General features: G+C 47.5%; 1 protein-coding gene and 1 long non-coding RNA gene across 2 annotated transcripts; one reads left to right on the forward strand and one right to left on the reverse strand.

Moving 5' to 3' along the window:
• Nucleotides 1–154: 154 nt before the first annotated feature.
• On the reverse strand, nucleotides 155–2,762 carry LOC146049690 (uncharacterized). Its single transcript, XR_014466184.1, has 3 exons — nucleotides 2,694–2,762; nucleotides 2,225–2,338; nucleotides 155–225 (listed from the first exon to the last, which is right to left on the reverse strand). It is a non-coding gene; the product is annotated as an uncharacterized LOC146049690 (long non-coding RNA).
• Nucleotides 2,763–12,655: 9,893 nt separating this feature from the next.
• Nucleotides 12,656–20,918, forward strand: LOC146049354 (uncharacterized). The gene is made up of 9 exons (XM_083165851.1): nucleotides 12,656–12,794; nucleotides 13,188–13,247; nucleotides 13,447–13,527; nucleotides 15,333–15,410; nucleotides 16,067–16,135; nucleotides 17,526–17,702; nucleotides 18,558–18,608; nucleotides 20,552–20,590; nucleotides 20,781–20,918. Exons 1-9 carry the CDS (start codon nucleotides 12,785–12,787, stop codon nucleotides 20,855–20,857), a joined length of 642 nt encoding a protein of 213 aa, XP_083021977.1. The 5' UTR covers nucleotides 12,656–12,784; the 3' UTR covers nucleotides 20,858–20,918.
• The last annotated feature ends 1,036 nt before the right edge of the window (nucleotides 20,919–21,954 follow it).

Raw genomic sequence — 21,954 nt, forward strand, 5'->3', positions numbered from 1 at the left:
CGAGGAGATGCAGAGCCGGAAGATGGTAGAGATGAAGCCGGAGGGCACCGTGCTGGGGAGCTACCAGCGTGGGCCAATGACACGCCAACAAAAGACACAATTACAGTAGGAGAGAAAGAAAAAAAAAAAACACAAACTCAATAAAGAAATGACAGGACTTACTCTCAGACGGAGCGGCTGAGGCGGTGGGGGCTGTTATGGTGCCCTGGTCTGCAATCGGAGTCACTGTGGGAAAATGTCAAAAATGAGAACAAGTGCTGTTTACTGTTAATAAACTTACCGTACTCTTAGTACTGTAAATAGGGCGGGGGTGGCTTTACAAAAATGACGTGCAGCACAGGGCCGGCGCCACCACTAGGCAGCCTTAGGCATTTGCCTAGGGCGCCGGCCACTGGAGGGCGGCACTTGGGAGCCCCTCATGGAGCAAGTTCACTGGTAGTGCCACAGCGGCAGCGGCGCCCGCACCACCCCCCCATGGAGCACGGTGAGGACAGTGGCGCTCGCACCGTCCGCAAACCCCCGTGGAGCCTGGTGAGTTAACAAAGCCCGCATCCCCACACCCCGCCCCTCATGGAGGGACTCGGCAGCAGCGGCCGCATTCGCTCCCTTTCCCCTTCCCTTTGTAAACTCTCCCCCTTGTGTAACTTGTGTAGCGTGTGTGTGGGGGGAGGTGGAGCGACCCGCCGCAACTCTCCTCCTCTCCCCCCGCCTGTCATGAGCGACTCAGCGGCCGCATCTCACCCCCCCCCCGCCCCGGAGCAGGTGAGCGGCGGGGGGGGGGGGGTGTATGCGGGCGCTCCCCCCCTCCCCCTGCCTGGGGCGCTGCCGTACCTGGCACCGGCCCTGGTGCAGCATATGGCAGCAGCTCAAAAGGGAAGGAGGCTGCTGTGGCTCTGGCATGTGGGAATGCAGTTTAAAAAGGAAGAAGGCTGCGGCTCCGGCAGGTATCTGATACGAAGAGTGCTTAATGCTTTCCGAAAGTGTGTGCAGTGTGCCCCCAAGCAATGAGCATGAAACTTCCACTGTCAATTAGCATTTAACCACCCCCTTCTCAGGTAGCATGGAACCCCTGGTAAAATGCATGTTACCCCTGGAAATGAGCAGTTCACCCCACCCCCATGGCAATTAGCATTTCACACCCTCTGGCAACGAGCATGAGACACCTGGAATGGAGCATGTAGACCAGGGCAATAAGATGTACTGTAATCCCTGGCATCGAGCAATAAATCCCTGGCATCAAGCATGTAACATCTAGCAATGAGAATGCACTGTAGGTAAGCCGCAGTTAATACTGTACAGTACAGTATGTAATGGGCATTACGGTGTGTGGCATAATGTGTGTCAAATAATGTGTAATGGGCAATACAGTATGTGGCCTAATGTGTAATGGCCATTATAGTGTATAGCATTCTGTGTAATGGCCATTACTGTGTGTACCATTATGTGTGATGGGCAGCATGGTGTGTGGCATAATGTGTAATGGGCATCACGGTGTGAGGCTTAATGTTGAATGGGCATCACGGTCTGAGGCATAATGTGTAATGTCTGTGTGACATGTAATAGGCATTACGAAGTGTGAGGTGTACCATGTAATGGGCATCACAGTGAGGGCATCACAGTTTGCAGTGCAATGGGCATTACGGTGTGTGGCATAACGTGTAATGGGCATTATGGCATGTGGTATACAGTACTACAGTATGTATTGGCTGTGTGACATGTAATCGGCATTACGGTGTAAATTTTTGACGTGCACCATTGGAACGCACATTTTCTATTATCCCTGTTTTACAAACATTGGTCAAGCCCTGGCATAATGTGTCATGGGCAGTATGGTGTGTAGCATTACTGTATGTAAAATGGTCATTACTGTGTGTAGCATTACAGTATGAGTGTTGGCCATTATGGTGTGTGGCATTATGTGTAATTGGCATTACTGTACTGTATGTTGGGTGGCATTATGTGGAATGGGCATTACTGTGTGTGGCATTATGTGGAATGGACATTACTGTGCATGGCATTACAGTACAGTATGTGGAATTGGCATTACTGTGTGTGTAATTACAGTATCTCTAATGGGCATTAAAGTGTGTGGCATTTTGTGTAATAATAGGCGGTGATGGACATGTCCAGTGATTGACATGCCCCTTGAATGGTGCACCCCCTAATAAAATGGGCTACGCACACCTACTATACTGTACAGTATGCGCAGCAATGCTTACAGTACCTTCTTCATGGCGGATGGAAGCACAGGGACTGTTATATTGGAAGGGGTAAAGAGGACGAGGAGGGGTGTCCAGCCACATCAAGGGCAGGGTGCCCTGGTCTGCAATCGGAGTCACTGTGGGAAAATGTCAAAAATGAGAACAAGGATGGATTGTATGGTCGACCGAAAGATTGTCGACAGTCATAAGGTCGACATACTGCAAGGTCGACAGGTGTCTAGGACGACATGGGATAAGATCGACAGGTCATCAGGTCGACACAAGCATTAGGTCGACATGGTCTAGGTCGGCAGTCAAAAAGTTCACCATTGAGTTTTTCATTATTGTTGACTGAATGTCGACACAGTCAACATGGACAATAGAAAAGTGCATTGCGTCCCCTCAGCCTCGGCCAAAGGCACGCCAAGAAAATACACAAGTTGGAAAGGAAGAAAAAATACACAAACTCAATAAAGAAATGACAGGACTTACTTTCAGACGGAGCGGCTGAGGCTGTAACGGCCCGCAAGGTCAGGGTGTCCTCCTCGCCTTCAAGCGGTGGCACTGTGTGAAGATGAGAAAAATGAGAAAGTGTGCTGTTTAAATAAAGTTACTGTACTCATTACTGGGTTTACAAAAAGGCGTGGACTGGATTTTATAAAGTGCTGCGGCCGCTATACAGTAGTGTACTTTATAAAATCAACTCCGCTCCAAAGTGGATAGGACCGCTGCGCTTGGTATGGTCGACCGAAAGATTGTCGACAGTCATAAGGTCGACATACTGCAAGGTCGACAGGTGTCTAGGACGACATGGGATAAGATCGACAGGTCATCAGGTCGACACAAGCATTAGGTCGACAAGGTCTAGGTCGGCAGTCAAAAAGTTCACCATTGAGTTTTTCATTATTGTTGACTGAATGTCGACACAGTCAACATGGACAATAGAAAAGTGCATTGCGTCCCCTCAGCCTCGGCCAAAGGCACGCCAAGAAAATACACAAGTTGGAAAGGAAGAAAAAATACACAAACTCAATAAAGAAATGACAGGACTTACTTTCAGACGGAGCGGCTGAGGCTGTAACGGCCCGCAAGGGCAGGGTGTCCTCCTCGCCTTCAAGCGGTGGCACTGTGTGAAGATGAGAAAAATGAGAAAGTGTGCTGTTTAAATAAAGTTACTGTACTCATTACTGGGTTTACAAAAAGGCGTGGACTGGATTTTATAAAGTGCTGCGGCCGCTATACAGTAGTGTACTTTATAAAATCAACTCCGCTCCAAAGTGGATAGGACCGCTGCGCTTGGTATGGTCGACCGAAAGATTGTCGACAGTCATAAGGTCGACATACTGCAAGGTCGACAGGTGTCTAGGACGACATGGGATAAGATCGACAGGTCATCAGGTCGACACAAGCATTAGGTCGACATGGTCTAGGTCGGCAGTCAAAAAGTTCACCATTGAGTTTTTCATTATTGTTGACTGAATGTCGACACAGTCAACATGGACAATAGAAAAGTGCATTGCGTCCCCTCAGCCTCGGCCAAAGGCACGCCAAGAAAATACACAAGTTGGAAAGGAAGAAAAAATACACAAACTCAATAAAGAAATGACAGGACTTACTTTCAGACGGAGCGGCTGAGGCTGTAACGGCCCGCAAGGTCAGGGTGTCCTCCTCGCCTTCAAGCGGTGGCACTGTGTGAAGATGAGAAAAATGAGAAAGTGTGCTGTTTAAATAAAGTTACTGTACTCATTACTGGGTTTACAAAAAGGCGTGGACTGGATTTTATAAAGTGCTGCGGCCGCTATACAGTAGTGTACTTTATAAAATCAACTCCGCTCCAAAGTGGATAGGACCGCTGCGCTTGGTATGGTCGACCGAAAGATTGTCGACAGTCATAAGGTCGACATACTGCAAGGTCGACAGGTGTCTAGGACGACATGGGATAAGATCGACAGGTCATCAGGTCGACACAAGCATTAGGTCGACATGGTCTAGGTCGGCAGTCAAAAAGTTCACCATTGAGTTTTTCATTATTGTTGACTGAATGTCGACACAGTCAACATGGACAATAGAAAAGTGCATTGCGTCCCCTCAGCCTCGGCCAAAGGCACGCCAAGAAAATACACAAGTTGGAAAGGAAGAAAAAATACACAAACTCAATAAAGAAATGACAGGACTTACTTTCAGACGGAGCGGCTGAGGCTGTAACGGCCCGCAAGGTCAGGGTGTCCTCCTCGCCTTCAAGCGGTGGCACTGTGTGAAGATGAGAAAAATGAGAAAGTGTGCTGTTTAAATAAAGTTACTGTACTCATTACTGGGTTTACAAAAAGGCGTGGACTGGATTTTATAAAGTGCTGCGGCCGCTATACAGTAGTGTACTTTATAAAATCAACTCCGCTCCAAAGTGGATAGGACCGCTGCGCTTGGTATGGTCGACCGAAAGATTGTCGACAGTCATAAGGTCGACATACTGCAAGGTCGACAGGTGTCTAGGACGACATGGGATAAGATCGACAGGTCATCAGGTCGACACAAGCATTAGGTCGACATGGTCTAGGTCGGCAGTCAAAAAGTTCACCATTGAGTTTTTCATTATTGTTGACTGAATGTCGACACAGTCAACATGGACAATAGAAAAGTGCATTGCGTCCCCTCAGCCTCGGCCAAAGGCACGCCAAGAAAATACACAAGTTGGAAAGGAAGAAAAAATACACAAACTCAATAAAGAAATGACAGGACTTACTTTCAGACGGAGCGGCTGAGGCTGTAACGGCCCGCAAGGTCAGGGTGTCCTCCTCGCCTTCAAGCGGTGGCACTGTGTGAAGATGAGAAAAATGAGAAAGTGTGCTGTTTAAATAAAGTTACTGTACTCATTACTGGGTTTACAAAAAGGCGTGGACTGGATTTTATAAAGTGCTGCGGCCGCTATACAGTAGTGTACTTTATAAAATCAACTCCGCTCCAAAGTGGATAGGACCGCTGCGCTTGGTATGGTCGACCGAAAGATTGTCGACAGTCATAAGGTCGACATACTGCAAGGTCGACAGGTGTCTAGGACGACATGGGATAAGATCGACAGGTCATCAGGTCGACACAAGCATTAGGTCGACATGGTCTAGGTCGGCAGTCAAAAGGTCAACATGGGGTTTTTCCACTGTTTTTTTTTACCCGAATGTCGACATACAGTACTGTAGTTTTAAGTGTCCATGCACTCGGCACACTATTTTATTCTCCCACAATGCCCCAGTGCAGTGATGGCTAACCTTAACACTCCAGCTGTTGTTGAACTACACATCCCAGCATGCCCTGCATCAGTTTTAGCATGGCCAAATAGTAAAACTGTAGCAGGGCATGCTGGGATGTGTAGTTCAATAACAGCTGGAGTGTCAAGGTTAGCCATCACTGCCCTAGTGGATATTAGGGCATGAAATACCGCCTGTCGGCTCTTTAAACAGTGAAAAATCCTATGCCGACCTAATGACTTGTTGACCTTGTCCCATGTGGACCTTGCAGTATGTCGACCTAGTGGTGAGGCCCTAATGACTGTCGACCATCTTTAGGTCGACCAACTGAATGCTGCTGCAGGGGCAGAGGACTGGGGGGGGCACATGGGTGATGCTGCACTTTTATACCGCTACAGTATGTGCGCTTCATCACTGAATACTGTATAACTTTTTGACAAAATATTTTGCTAAATAAACCAACCAACATTTTTCAATGCTAACATTTCATGTCTTTTAATTTTTATTTAAATCATCGAGGGAAGGTTGGCTTCAGTTTCTCACAAATACAGTATCCTATAAACGACAATACATTAGTGGGGGTTGGTGGTGGAGAGCTTTAACACATAGAAATGCTAATGAGTTAGTGTACTTGGAATGGGGAGGCTAATAGTGTGATTTTTCCTTTCACAGATACAAGATTCAAATGTAAATGTCCTTTTTAGACAATGCAGTCTTTAGACAATGCAGGTTTATAGCGACCCTTAATCAAATTACTGTATCTGTCTGCACTTAACACTACAGAAAGGAGGTTGAACTGGCATCTCTAGTACAATGCAGCTTTGAAAAGGGGAATCCAGTCATCACATTTGAAGAAAACTTTCAGATTTTCACAAATACAGTACAGTACAGGTTGAGTATCCCCTATCCGAAATGCTCAGGACCGCGAGCATTTTGGATAGGGGAATTTTCCGGTTTTTGGAATATTTTTTTTGCAGCCATACTTACCTGTCCCCTGATGGTCCCCGGGCGTCCCTCGGCGTCCGCGCAGTCCGCGGGCGTCCACAGCAGGCCTCCGACATCTTCTCCTGGTCTCCAGCGGTCCCAGGAATGCATTGCGCGAGTGTGCGCGCGCAATGCATTCCTGGGACCGCTGGAGACCCTGGAGAAGATGCCGGAAGCCTGCTGTGGACGCCCGGGGACTTGGTAAGTATGAAAAGAGGGTTAGGGGTTAAAAAATAGAAAAAAAAATTCAAATGATTCCAAAAACCACGGTAAGAAATGGCAGGACTTACTCTCAAACTGGGCAGCGGCTGCGCCTGTTGAGCCGGATGGGGCGGCTGTAGCGGCCTGCAAACTTTCAAGCGGAGGCACTGTGGGAAAATTAGAAAAATTAGAAAATGTGCTGTTTTCATAAAGTTACTCTACTCTTATTACTGTAAATGGGGAAGGGGTGGGTTTACAAAAAGGCGTGGACTGGATTTTATAAAGTGCTGCGGATGCCATACTGTACGTTATAAAATCCACTCCCCACCAAAGTGGATAGGACACATACCGCTTGCCACGCTTCCACTTGATGACAAAAGTGCCCTTTCCCTCCTCCTCCTCTGACGTCCTGTGTAAAAATAACATTTACAGTATACTGTAGTGTCCTTTCAAACATTAGTACAGTAAAGTACAAGTACTGTATTTTATTATCCCACCACGCTCTAGTGCACGGGTGTCAAACACAAGGCCCATGGGCCAAATCTGGCCCGCAAGACCTCGACATGTGGCCCACGCAGCCTTCACCTACAGTATTACAGCATTCCCGCCAGCCAATGTTTGTACCGTCATGTGATCAGGGACATCATCCATCAGACTTTGGCCTGGGTAATTTGTACCCCCTACCCCTTTCTCTCGGCACCCCTGATAATACCACACAGTAATGCCCCTTACACATGACACATGTTATTAATGTCCTTACTGTATAACCATAATGCCCCTTACACATTATAATAGATATATACAGTATACAGTATATACTGTACACTGTATACAGTATATACTGTATATACAGTATATATATATATATATTTATTATCTATAAATATAATATATATATTATATATATAGATATATAGATATATATATTTAACTATATACTGTACAGTATATACATAAATATATCTATAATATAAATACACTTGTGGGCAATCTCACATTGATGGCAGTGGTCTCATTTTATAAAAGTTTTAACAACTGCTTTTTTTTTTAACATACTGTATGAGGAGGCAGCGGCTGGGGACCCTGGAAGCTGCTGCGGGGGTGCGGGGGCATCCAGGCAGACATGTCAGGTGGGCGTGTGGCCGGAAGGACCTGCGGGCGGAGGGGTGCCCAGCAGCCTGATGAAATTGTGGCCATTCGGAGGGGTACTGTAGCCGGAATTTAGGTGCATGTTGGGGGAGGGAGCAGGGGGAGGCGGCGGGGCGGCATGCGGGCTGAAAGTGGCTAATCTTTCAGCCCGTGCTGCGTACACACATAATCCGATAGACCGGCGGGTACTTGTGTAGTTTCACGGCGCCACTAAATCGCATGCGATATCACATGCGATTTAATACCTGTTCATATCCCCACTATCCGCTGTGGCGTGGAGTTGATTTTATATAGTGTGGCGAGCGCAGCGAGACACCGAGCCCGAAACTTGGCGAGCGCCGCAAGGGGACACGGAATGCGATATCAGTAATGTACCATAATCCGTGTCCGCTCGCCACGCTTCGGGTTCAGTGGCTCGCTGCGCTCGCCACACTGTATAATTTCGACTCCACGCCGTAGTGGATAGTCGGGAAATAAACAGGTATTAAATTGCGTTTGATATCGCATGCAAAATCGCATTTCTCCGAATATACTCCGCCCAGCGATCAATTCTGAATCAGGACCCAAAAACTGAAATGCACAGAATAATATGGCCCCTTCTCCCACCCTTGGAAATCAAACCCAGCCCATTATGTACAGTAAATAGCCTTTTACATGAAAGATTTTCAGCAAAGTCTTTCACCTCCTGAACATCTCTTGCTCTTTTGGGAAAATAGATCAGTGTGTACGCACTACTTTGGTGACAGATATATCTATCAAAGATTTTGGCAAAGTCTTTTGAAATGAAAATCTTCAAGTGTGTATGGGCCTTAACAGGAGTAGTGTACAGTACTTACTGGCGACGGAACGGCGCAGGGCCTCCAGCTTCGCAGGCTGCCTTGTGACTAGGTCACTCCATTTTCTTTGGAGTGACCTAATCCTGCGCAGCCGGCAGTACTTGCGCATTATTATCCTGCGCGCATCCTTATAAGCATTGCGCTTCTCCCGGTTACTGCTCAGAGGCTTGTCCCGGCAGCTAACCAAAATGATCAGCTCTGCGTAGCTGTAACGCTGTCTCTGTCTCTGAGCAGAATCCATTTTGGAAGTGAACACTCCCCAGCGCATGACACAAAACGCAGGACACATGGTAGTCAGTAGGCTAAAGTAATCAATCCAGTACTGTACAGTACTATACAGTGAATGAGTTTCTTAACTTTAATAAAATTGTGTCTTCATACCGTACAGTACAGTATATGGGAGGCCTCATACTGTATTAATTTAATTTAATAAACTGTGCGTTGCAGCTGCTACAGTATTATTCCTGCGATTAATACTGTACAGTATGTACAGTTTATGCGGCGCAAGTTTCTTCTGCGAATTTTTCCATATTTAGTGGAGGGTTTCCGTAATCTGTGAAGGCTGTACGGTGTTTAGGTTTATGCGGCGCAAGTTTGTTATGCGAATTTTTCCGTGTTTAGTGGAATTTGTACTGCGAATTTTTCCGTTTTTAGTGGAGGGCTTCCGTTTTTTGTTTGACATGTGACCTGTGTCGACATGTGACATGCGTGGAAGGCGGCCACCATTACAGTATACTGTAGACAACATGGCGCACAGAAACAGAAACTTCTGTGATGCGGAGCTCCTGATTTTGCTGCGGCATGTGGACAAATCCTTGGCCAGTAATGCAGAGAAGAACAGCGCATACAGGAGCGCAAAGGAGGAGATTTTGGAAGTCCTGCACAGGGATAGGAGTATCCTCTCGCTGCAGAAGAGGTGGAGTGACCTGCTTCGGAGGCAGCCAGATAAACTGGCCAAATTGAGGGCCAAGCTGAGCAGAGGTACTGTACAGTACATGACATTAACAAAATTAAAGTACATTAGTACTGTAGTACAGTATTTACTGTTATTATAGCGGGTATGGATAATTGGATAGACACAAACGCAAGGGGACGCGGACACCTGTGAAGCCCGCGTGGGTAAGCGTTTATCTGTACAGGTACATATCCGTGTCCCCTCGCGGTGCTTGCTGGGCTCGGTGGCTCGCTGCGCTCGCCACACTTTCTGTTCTAAACTCCACGGCAACGTGGATAGTGGGGTTATGAAAAGGTCGTTGGACACGTAACGCCGCCCCTCGTGGGCTCGCTGCGCTCGCCACGCTTCGGGTCGGCGTTGGTAGTGGGGGTGGTTTACTATGAAAAAAGGTAATCGGGACATCGGTCAGAATGAACTTAGGTCTACAGTCATTAGGTCGACTGTCAGGAAGGTCGACATGGGCCAAGGTGGACATGTGATTAGATTGACACAAGCATTACAGTATGTCAACATTCAAAAGGTCGACATGGTATATTCCAGTGTATTCCAATGCAGGGCCGCACGCTCCACCAGGTCCCGCCACCCAAGACCACACGGACACTTGTCCGTGTGAAATCATGTATGGGGGCGGGCAGCTGACATCCGGCGATGTCAGATGCCCGCCCCCTACACACGCGCCCCCTTTTACACGCCCCTCACGCCCCTCTACGCCCCCTGTGCGGCGTGTAAAGAATACGTGCGGCGAAATCGCCTGCACATGCGCAGAGTGACCATCGGCGGGATGACCGCATGCGGAGAAATCTGCACCGATCAGAATAAGGCCCATTGTCTGGCGGGAATGCTGTAATAGTAGGTGTGTTGACCAAATGAAATGTCGACCTTGACCAAAGTCGACCAAAACCCATGTCGACCTTGCTTTCTGTCGACCTAGTGGTGTTGACCCAATGCACTAATGTTTGAAAGGACACTACAGTATACTGTAAATGTTATTTTTACACAGGACTTCAGAGGAGGAGGAGGAGGGAAATGCAGGCCGATACAGCCCCCACCGCCTCAACAAGCGGCGCCGCTCCATCTGAGAGTAAGTCCTGTCATTTCTTTATTGAGTTTGTGTATTTTTTCTTCAGGGGGGTGGGGGTGGAGCGTTGCGCCAAGGCCTCTGATGCACAAAAGGAGGCAATTGCCACTGGCAGTACTAGTGTACATCCGGTACTGCACTGGCAAATGCCTCCTTTTGAAACAACCACTATCCAGGGCAGCCGTAAGCAGGGAATGCGCAGCGGTACTGTATGTGTCCTATCCACTTTGGAGCAGAGTGGATTTTCTAAAGTACAGTATGGCGGGCGCAGCACTTTATAAAATCCAGTCCACGCCTTTTTGTAAACCCAGTAATGAGTACAGTAACTTTATTTAAACAGCACACTTTCTCATTTTTCTCATCTTCACACAGTGCCTCCGCTTGAAGGCGAGGAGGACACCCTGCCCTTGCGGGCCGTTACAGCCTCAGCCGCTCCGTCTGAAAGTAAGTCCTGTCATTTCTTTATTGAGTTTGTGTATTTTTTCTTCCTTTCCAACTTGTGTATTTTCTTGGCGTGCCTTTGGCCGAGGCTGAGGGGACGCAATGCACTTTTCTATTGTCCATGTTGACTGTGTCGACATTCAGTCAACAATAATGAAAAACTGAATGGTGAACTTTTTGACTGTCGACCTAGACCATGTCGACCTAATGCTTGTGTCGACCTGATGACCTGTCGATCTTATCCCATGTCGACCTAGACACCTGTCGACCTTGCAGTATGTCGACCTTATGACTGTCGACAATCTTTCGGTCGACCATACCAAGCGCAGCGTTCCTATCCACTTTGGAGCGGAGTTGATTTTATAAAGTACAGTACACTACTGTATAGCGGCCGCAGCACTTTATAAAATCCAGTCCACGCCTTTTTGTAAACCCAGTAATGAGTACAGTAACTTTATTTAAACAGCACACTTTCTCATTTTTCTCATCTTCACACAGTGCCTCCGCTTGAAGGCGAGGAGGACACCCTGCCCTTGCGGGCCGTTACAGCCTCAGCCGCTCCGTCTGAAAGTAAGTCCTGTCATTTCTTTATTGAGTTTGTGTATTTTTTCTTCCTTTCCAACTTGTGTATTTTCTTGGCGTGCCTTTGGCCGAGGCTGAGGGGACGCAATGCACTTTTCTATTGTCCATGTTGACTGTGTCGACATTCAGTCAACAATAATGAAAAACTGAATGGTGAACTTTTTGACTGTCGACCTAGACCATGTCGACCTAATGCTTGTGTCGACCTGATGACCTGTCGATCTTATCCCATGTCGACCTAGACACCTGTCGACCTTGCAGTATGTCGACCTTATGACTGTCGACAATCTTTCGGTCAACCATACCAAGCGCAGCGGTCCTATCCACTTTGGAGCGGAGTTGATTTTATAAAGTACACTACTGTATAGCGGCCGCAGCACTTTATAAAATCCAGTCCACGCCTTTTTGTAAACCCAGTAATGAGTACAGTAACTTTATTTAAACAGCACACTTTCTCATTTTTCTCATCTTCACACAGTGCCACCGCTTGAAGGCGAGGAGGACACCCTGACCTTGCGGGCCGTTACAGCCTCAGCCGCTCCGTCTGAAAGTAAGTCCTGTCATTTCTTTATTGAGTTTGTGTATTTTTTCTTCCTTTCCAACTTGTGTATTTTCTTGGCGTGCCTTTGGCCGAGGCTGAGGGGACGCAATGCACTTTTCTATTGTCCATGTTGACTGTGTCGACATTCAGTCAACAATAATGAAAAACTCAATGGTGAACTTTTTGACTGCCGACCTAGACCATGTCGACCTAATGCTTGTGTCGACCTGATGACCTGTCGATCTTATCCCATGTCGACCTAGACACCTGTCGACCTTGCAGTATGTCGACCTTATGACTGTCGACAATCTTTCGGTCGACCATACCAAGCGCAGCGGTCCTATCCACTTTGGAGCGGAGTTGATTTTATAAAGTACACTACTGTATAGCGGCCGCAGCACTTTATAAAATCCAGTCCACGCCTTTTTGTAAAGCCACCCCAGCCCCATTTACAGTAATAAGAGTACGGTAAGTTACTTGTTCTCATTTTTGACATTTTCCCACAGTGACTCCGATTGAAGACCAGGGCACCCTGCCCTGCGGGCATGCTACAGGCCCCCCCTCAAGCATCGCCACGATGCTAAGCAGTAAGTCCTGTCATTTCTTTATTGTGTTTTGTGTTTGTGTGTTTGAACTTGTGTAGTTTTTTGCCGTGCCGTTGGGCGACGCTGTCAGCATCGGCCAACGGCAGCCTAGCACAGTCAGCGTAGTGTCCCCACGGGAGCCCTGCACAATTACCGTAATGTCCCCGTCAGGTACTGTAGCTCTGCGTCTCGTGCACAAAGGGGGTGGGAGTGGAGGCGTGCGGTACGTCTGATGCATGACGTTTTGACCTAGACATTATTTATCTACAGTATACAGTACTGCAATACTGTATACTCTACCATAACCTCAGTGATTACAGTAGTGTGTGTGAACTAATGTTTCAAAGGACACTACAGTACAGTATACTGTAATGTACTGTAATTATTTTTACACAGGACTTCAGAGGAGGATGGAAAGGGTACCCCCAAGAAGGTCCCCTCAAACTTTGGCAGCCAGTAAGTGTCCTCCCGACCTGTTCATACAGTACCCCCAGTATCCACGTTGACGTGGAGTCTATTTTATCAAGTGTGGTGGGCACAGCACTTTATTGAAAACAGTCCACGGCTTTTTTTTTTAACACCCCCTCCTCCCCATTTAGAGTAAGAATAATAACTTTACAGTATTTTAACAGCACATTTTATCATTTCCCCACAGTGCCAAGCCTAGAGGAAGACCAGGGCACCCTGCCCTTGCGGGCCGTTACAGCCCCCAGCGCCTCAGCCGCTCCGTCTGACAGTAAGTCCTGTCATTTGTTTATTGAGTTTGTGTATTTTTTCTTCCTTTCCAACTTGTGTCTTTTGTTGGCGTGCCGTTGGCCGAGGCTGAGGGGACGCAATGCACTTTTCTAGTGTCCATGTTGACTGTGTCGACATTCAGTCAACAATAATGAAAAACTCGATGGTGAACTTTTTGAATGTTGACCATACCCATGTCGACCTAATAATTTAGTTTTCCTAATGACCATGTCTCCCTAACCCATGTTGACCTTCAGTCATGTCGACCTTCATGCTTGTCAACCTTCAGTGGTCGACCTAATGCTTGTAGACCTACAGTAATGTCTGTCTTTCCTATGACCCATCTTTGTTTGCTACTACAGTACAGTATACAGGTTGAGTATCCGGTATCCGGACATCCCTTATCCGAATGATTCCAAAAACCGTGGTTTTTGGAATCATTCGAATTTTTTTTTATTTTTTATTTTTCAACCCCTAACCCTCTTTTCATACTTACCAAGTCCCCGGGCGTCCACAGCAGGCCTCCGGCATCTTCTCCAGGGTCTCCAGCGGTCCCAGGAATGCATTGCGCGAGTGTGTGCGCGCGCCGGTGACGTCACCAGCTCCCGCACCCATAGACCTCACGGACACTTGTCCGTGTAAAAGCATGTATGGGGCCGGGCAGCTGACATCCGGCGATGTCAGATGCCCGCCCCCAACACATGCGTCACAGCCTCATTACCATGCGTACGCCCCGCGTTTGCATGGGAACGCCCATGAAACGCGGGGCGTATGCATAGGGAAATGAGGCTACAGTAAGTAGTCCCTCACGCCCCTATCCACCCCCTTTGCGGCGTTAAAAAAAATTGTGCGGCGATTTCGCCTGCACATGCGCAGATCGAAAACATCGGCGGAACGGCCGCATGCGGCCGTTACCGCTTAGATCAGATTAAGGGCCTGTATACTGTATTTGTGAAAATCTGAAAGTTTTCTTCAAATGTGATGACTGGATTCCCCTTTTCAAAGCTGCATACTGTACTAGAGATGACAGTTCACCCTCCTTTCTGTAGTGTTAAGTGCAGACCGATAATTTGATTAAGGGTCACTATAAACCTGGACTGCATTGTCTAAAAAGGACATTTACATTTGAATCTTGTATCTGTGAAAGGAAAAATCACACTATTAGCCTCCCCACTCCAAGTACACTAACTCATTAGCATTTCTATGTGTTAAAGCTCTCCACCACCAACCCCCACTAATGTATTGTCGTTTATAGGATACTGTACAGTATTTGTGAGAAACTGAAGCCAACCTTCCCTCGATGATTTAAATAAAAATTAAAAGACATGAAATGTTAGCATTGAAAAATGTTGGTTGGTTTATTTAGCAAAATATTTTGTCAAAAAGTTATACAGTATTCAGTGATGAAGCGCACATACTGTAGCGGTATAAAAGTGCAGCATCACCCATGTGCTCCCCCCAGTCCTCTGCCCCTGCAGCAGCATTCAGTTGGTCGACCTAAAGATGGTCGACAGTCATTAGGGCCTCACCACTAGGTCGACATACTGCAAGGTCAACAAGTCATTAGGTCGGCATAGGATTTTTCACTGTTTAAAGAGCCGACAGGCGGTATTTCATGCCCTAATATCCACTAGGGCAGTGATGGCTAACCTTGACACTCCAGCTGTTAATGAACTACACATCCCAGCATGCCCTGCTACAGTTTTACTATTTGGCCATGCTAAAACTGATTTTTGTAAACCCAGTAATGAGTACAGTAACTTTATTTAAACAGCACACTTTCTCATTTTTCTCATCTTCACATAGTGCCTCCGCTTGAAGACCAGGGCACCCTGCCCTTGCGGGCCGTTACAGCCCCCAGCGCCTCAGCCGCTCCGTCTGACAGTAAGTCCTGTCATTTGTTTATTGAGTTTGTGTATTTTTTCTTCCTTTCCAACTTGTGTCTTTTGTTGGCGTGCCGTTGGCCGAGGCTGAGGGGACGCAATGCACTTTTCTAGTGTCCATGTTGACTGTGTCGACATTCAGTCAACAATAATGAAAAACTCGATGGTGAACTTTTTGAATGTTGACCATACCCATGTCGACCTAATAATTTAGTTTTCCTAATGACCATGTCTCCCTAACCCATGTTGACCTTCAGTCATGTCGACCTTCATGCATGTCAACCTTCAGTGGTCGACCTAATGCTTGTAGATGATGGCTAACCTTGACACTCCAGCTGTTAATGAACTACACATCCCAGCATGCCCTGCTACAGTTTTACTATTTGGCCATGCTAAAACTGATGCAGGGCATGCTGGGATGTGTACTGTAGTTCAACAACAGCTGGAGTGTTAAGGTTAGCCATCACTGCACTGGGGCATTGTGTGAGAATAAAATAGTGTGCCGAGTGCATGGACACTTAAAACTACAGTACAGTATGTCGACATTCGGATAAAAATGTCGACCTTTTGACTGTCGACCTAGACCATGTCGACCTAATGCTTGTGTCTGGCGTGCCGTTGGCCGTTTGCTAATTGCGGTGACATGTCTTCCAACAGCCCAGCAACCCCCTCAACAAGTGGGAGCTCCCAGACAGCTCTGGAGAGGCCGTATCAGCCCTCCACCTAGTAAGTACAGTACATGTTTTTGTTTACAGTATTTGTTAGTTTTTCTCTCTATGGGGCTGCATCAGATGTTACAGTATTGTACAGTGGTGCAAGTAGAATTTTTTTCTTGGTGGTACTGATAGCTTCCACCAAAAATGGGCGTGGCCATGTGTCATGAGGGGGCATGGTCACACAAAGCTAGGGGAGTGACTTATACCCACTTTAAACCAAAATCCTTGGTTAGACCTGATCTTTGTACACAGGAGTTTCCAGGGTTGAACCCAGCTTTATACCCCATTTACACAGCACTATGTCCCAGGTCGGACCCAGGTCTGCGCCATTTATACTGAACCTGGGTCAGCCCTGCTTTTCCCTTTGGATGACATTAAAAAATGTCCATTTTAGGACTGATAAACTTCCAGTCAACCTTCCGTCATTGATTAAAAAAATAAAATAAAAAAGACATGAAAAGTTAGCATTGAAAAATGTCGGTTTGTTTATTTTGTTAAATATTTGTTCAAAAAGTTTTATTCAGTGCTCAAGGACACATAGCGGTATAAAAGTACAGCATCAACCATGTGAGCTCCCCTGTGGAACCTGGGGTGGGACCATTTACACCACCCACGACCCAGGTCCAACCAGTGTTTAACTTCGGTCAGGACCTGGGTAGGAAACCAGTGTTACTGGACCAGGGTGGCCCCTTTTACACCAACACTGACCTGTGTCCAACCTGGGTTTCTCACTTGGTGTAAAAGGGGTATTAATGACAATAGTAGCATGGCATTGGGAGACAGGGAATGAGAAACAGGGAATGACTGGGGGTGGGTTGGCTCTTGCTTGGGGAGAGCCGGGCAGCTTGTACTGTACTGTACTTACAATTGTGGAGCCTGCTCTTCATGCTGTCGGCACCGTGTGACAGGCTAAATCAGCAGTAGCCAGTAGCTGCATACAGCACCAATCATAACACTGGGTGGGCGGGCTGCGGATGCATTACAGTATATTTAGACTTACAATAAAAATAGAATTGACAGTGGGTCAGGGAATACAGTAAGTGGTACTGCGTACCTGCAACATACAGTATTTCTCCGTACCACGCCGTACCCCCTTACTTGCAACACTGGTACTGTATCTCTACCAGTACAGTACAGTACAGTATATTATGGAGCCAAGTGCTGCTAATATACCCCACCTCCCTTCCATGCCCTCTTACACATGCGCAGAAATACTGTACAAGTGTGTCTGCTTGTGCTCACCTCTGAATTAGGCACTCTGTCTCTCTTCACCCCTCTCTACTGTACAGCATACAGTATCCTCTACGCTCAAGACTTTATTGTTACCTATTGTATTTATTGTTACCTAGTATACTGTACTGTATCAGCAAGCTCAAATTTTGGTGCAATTTTTTTTACAGACCTGCAATACCCAGAGGTGCCAAAGGAGGACAGTATGGACACCTGCAGTATGGACACCTGGAGCTGTTCATCCCCGGAGCCCCAGGAAAATTGGAGCTACTGTTCCTGCCGCTCGGAGGAAGAAAGCGAGGTGGCAGCAGCGCTTCCTCCTGCATCCAGCAGAACTCCCCCAGGGTGTAAGTACTGTACTCATGGCCAGCAACAGCAATCCTGGGGCCCCATAAATTGATCTCTCTGGGGCCCCTTCCCCATCAAGCATAGTAGTGGTGTGGAGCAGGGGGGGAGTAATAGTGTGGAGAAGGGAGGGAGGGAGGGAGTAATAATGCAGAGCAGGAGGGAGGGTGGGAGTAATAGTGCGGAGCAGGGAGGGAGGGAGGATAGGAGTAGTAGTGTGGAGCAGGGAGGGAAGGTGGGAGTAATGGTGTGGAGCATTGAGGGAGTTGTGGAGTCCACCTGTAAAGCCATATACAGTACAGTACTGTACTGTACTGTACCTGTGCACTACAAAATTCCCTCAATATTGCCATTCTGTATACTGTACAGAATGACCCATACTGTATGAAGAATGCCCCCCTTTAGTGCCTACAGTAATTACAGTATGCATTCAACCCCCCCCCCCCCCATCACCTAATGCACAATGCCCCCTGACTTGTGTAATGCCTTCATTCATCAACACTCACTGCTGCAACTGCTTCTGCTGCATTGAATACTGGCCTACAGTATGGATAGCTGTCCTGAGATTCTGTCTCCAGGAGCAGCTGAAATGGGAGCTGCTCCATCTGTACATTACCGTACACAGAAAGTTGTGCTCCACTATGACAATTCTTATGACTTTATTGGTGTTCATACAGTACTGTACAGTACACTAGTGTACAGTACTGTATGTGCTGCAGTATGAGACACTATTGTTCAGTACTGTACAGTAAAGTACTGTATTTGTACTGTACTGTACAGTACCGTATGTACTGTACAATATGCTGTACTGTATTACTATTGTTACAGAAAATGATCAAACATTTCTTTTTCCACAGTGCATTCCCCTTGGCTACCTTGGCAGTACGAACAAACTCCTCCCCAACCATGTAAGTAGTAGTAGTAGCAGTACGTTTATTTATTAGGCGCCACCAGTGGCGCCGGAAGGGGGGGGGCGAGGGGGCAGCTTGCCCCCCCCAAAATTACTGAGGCGCTAAAGCAGCTGTGCGGGCGGCTGATTAATCAGTAATATAGGCGGGCGGGCGGTGGGCTGATTAAGCTTGATCCAGCCTCCCGCCCGTCCGCCTACAGTATATTACTGATTAATCGCAGCCGCCCGCCCGCACAGCTGCTTTAGCGCCTCAGCAAGAATCCGATTCCTATTCGCAGCCGTCCGCCCACATGGATGACTTCTGCGGGGAGATGTTGAGAACCAGCGCCCGCCAATCACAGTGGCTGTGATGCGTCCACAGTGATTGGCGGGCGTGATGCGGGCCGTAGGGAGGGAGACTGGTCGCGTGGATCAGTGCATGGGCGGGAGCCGCGGGAGCATCCTACAACAGCCGCAGCAGCAGCCATCACGCTGTGCTGCCACAACTAAAACTTAAAGGTAAATGCTGCTCCTCTCACCCTCCCTTCCCCAGTGACTGACAGATCCAGGGGTTGTCATTTACCCCTGGATTCACACCCAAACAGGTTTATGTAATTATGTCTGATTATCATAATCAGACATAATCACATAAATCTGTTTGGGGGTGACAGTGCCACTTTTTCCACTTTTTACGAGTAAATGACAACCCCTGGATTAATGTCAGTCCTGGTGTCTCTGGCCACATGTACTGTATATGCCGCTGCCCGGTGTATAATGCCCACGTGTACAGAATATGCCGCTGCCCTGTGTATAATGCCCATGCGTAAATGCCGCTGCCTAGTGTATAATGCCCACGCATATACAGTATGCCGCTGCCCTGTGTATAATGCCCACGTGTACAGTATATGCCGCTGCCAGTGTGTATAGTGCCCGGGGGTAACATATAGCAATTTAGGGTGCGCCAAAATGAGATTATATCTTGCCCCCCCCCCCAACCTAAAAACGTTCCAGCGCCCCTGGGCGCCACAAAGTGTCCACAGCGCCGTACATACAGTACTGTAGCAAACAAAAAAGCAAATTACAAGGTAACGTACTGTACAGGGTGTGTTGAAAATTACAGCATACTGTAAATAGGGGTACAGTATACTGTAGCTGGTAGAACTAAAATCAGCATCAGTTCAGAAGTACTGTACTGTAGGTGTTGAAATGAAGTACAGTACAGTAGATGAAGGGAACAACAGGAGAGGAGCACAGGTGAGGTAAAGAGGTACTGTAGGGTGAGTACTGGAGGAAGGAGGGCCCTACTCATAAGAGTTAACAGACTACAGTAAAAGGAGGACGAACGAAAAACAATAGGATACTGTACTGTAAGTACTGTAGGAACAGATGGGAACGGAGGCATGATAGGAGGATCAAAAGAGGTTAGGAGGAGGGATAGGCTAGTCGAAAAAAGTGGGTTTTGAGGGAGCGCTTGAAGGAGGTAAGGGAATCAGAAAGCCTGATACAGTAGGTGGCGGGAGGTTGTTCCAGGAGGCAGAGGTAGAGTGGCGGGAGAGGAAGATGAGCCTAGCAGCAGCGTTAATAATGGATTGGAGTGGTGCAAGGCGTGTTCGAGGTAACCCAGAGAGAAGGATGTTGCAGTAGTCAAGGCGGGAGATGACAAGAGAGTGAATGAGAATTTTGGTCGTGTCAGTGGAGAGGAATGGTCTGATGCGTGAGATGTTGCGTAGGTTAAAACGGCAAGACTTGGAGAGAGCACGAATGTGGGGGGTGAAAGAGAGGGAGGAGTCAATGATGACACCAAGGCCGCGCGTTTGGTCGGTGGAGGTGATCTCGGTTTCACCAATGCTGATGAAGATACTGTAGTGGGAAAAAGGGTACTGTACAGTATGTTCGGGGGATGGAAGATTAGAAGTTTAGTTTTAAACTAGTAGTAAACTGACAGTGCTTTTTTTTTTACAGCAACTCCTGCACCATCAATTCAGGATGAAGACCAACAAGGTACAGTACAGTTTTGTACTTCTTAATACTGTAACTTACAGTACAGGTGTTTTTAAACCTTTTTTTTTTACAGTAATTAAGGCTTTCACCACTGTCTCTCAACTTAATTCCCCACACGGTGCCTTGTAACTGTAAAGTACTCAACTTGTATTACTGTTCTAAAACTGTTAATTTTTTTTTATTTTCACAGATGCCATACGAAGTGAAATCGGGAGACTGATTGCGACCGAAAATGAAGTTTTTAATTATATTTTAAAAAATATATAAATAATTTATTTTGTTTTAAATGTGCAGTGCTATTTATTTGTGTTACTACAGTATCCATCTTAGTAGTAGACTACTTTTTTTTTTTTGTGGTTGATCACCCCGCCCATGGAAACGGAGCCACCAGGGCAATCCCTGGCCCGCCAGCCGGCCGACCCCAGCGCGCAGCATGTCACTTGCCATCTCCCCAGCACTGGCACAGTGGGGGTTGAGGTGAGCGAGCTGGCTGCCTCACTAATCCACTGTCCCTTTGCAGCATTGGGCATCTGGCAGCGGGTACTGTATACTGGGATTTACAGTAAGATTGGACTCCATGCAAAGCAGCAGAGATTTGGAGACAGGGAAGTTATAAAACAAGTCCCATTCTACCCACCCCCCCACCCCCCCTTAATGGAATTACTGCGGTGAATTACAAGGTGAGCAGGAGCCGGACAGCCAACACAATAATCTCCCCTGGTCTCCTTCACGCTGCCGGACAGCCTCTGCACTAATCCCCGCTGGTCTTCCACGCAGCCACACATCCCAGAGCATGGCTCTGCCGACCTGCAGCAGCGGCAACGCTGCTCTCTCCCCCCGGCTGCTGAAGCTCACGCTCCACTGGAAGCACCCTCCCCCTTCACCTCTCCGTGGTCATCTTCTTCCTCCCGGGTTCCATTGGCAGCACAAAGAAGAAGGCTGGCTCTATACCTAGCAGCTACAGTAACTGCGGAACACAACAGACACAGGTACTCCCACTCCCCTGCTCTCTCTCACACTGTGCATCTACAGTATACAGTACCCTGCTCTCTCTCACACTGTGCATCTATCCCCTGCTCTCTCTCACACTGTACACCTATCCCCTGTTCTCTCTCCCACTGTCTCCCTATCCCCTGCTCTCTCTCCCACTGTCTCTCTATGGCCCCCATTTATCATTGATTGCATTTACAATGCGATCTGGGCGGAATATTACAGTACCTCCAGGATCGCATTGTAAAATGCGATCATACAGTATCACCGGGATGTACTGTATCACCTGCTGTGCGCAGGGACAGGGCTACGAAAGGGGGGCTGATACATCGGGCAGCTTCGCATCCCCCATAGAAACCTATGGGGGATGCGGC

This window comes from Crinia signifera, chromosome 12, assembly GCF_055691185.1.
Source record: "Crinia signifera chromosome 12, ASM5569118v1, whole genome shotgun sequence".
NCBI classification, from domain to species: Eukaryota; Metazoa; Chordata; class Amphibia; order Anura; family Myobatrachidae; genus Crinia; species Crinia signifera.

Bases quoted from the DNA above. Each gene is read 5' to 3' on its own strand.
- LOC146049354 (XM_083165851.1), top strand. The intron at 13,248-13,446 runs GTAAGTGTCCTC...ATTTCCCCACAG, and splicing joins CCCTCAAACTTTGGCAGCCA to TGCCAAGCCTAGAGGAAGAC. The intron at 13,528-15,332 runs GTAAGTCCTGTC...ATCTTCACATAG, and splicing joins CTCAGCCGCTCCGTCTGACA to TGCCTCCGCTTGAAGACCAG.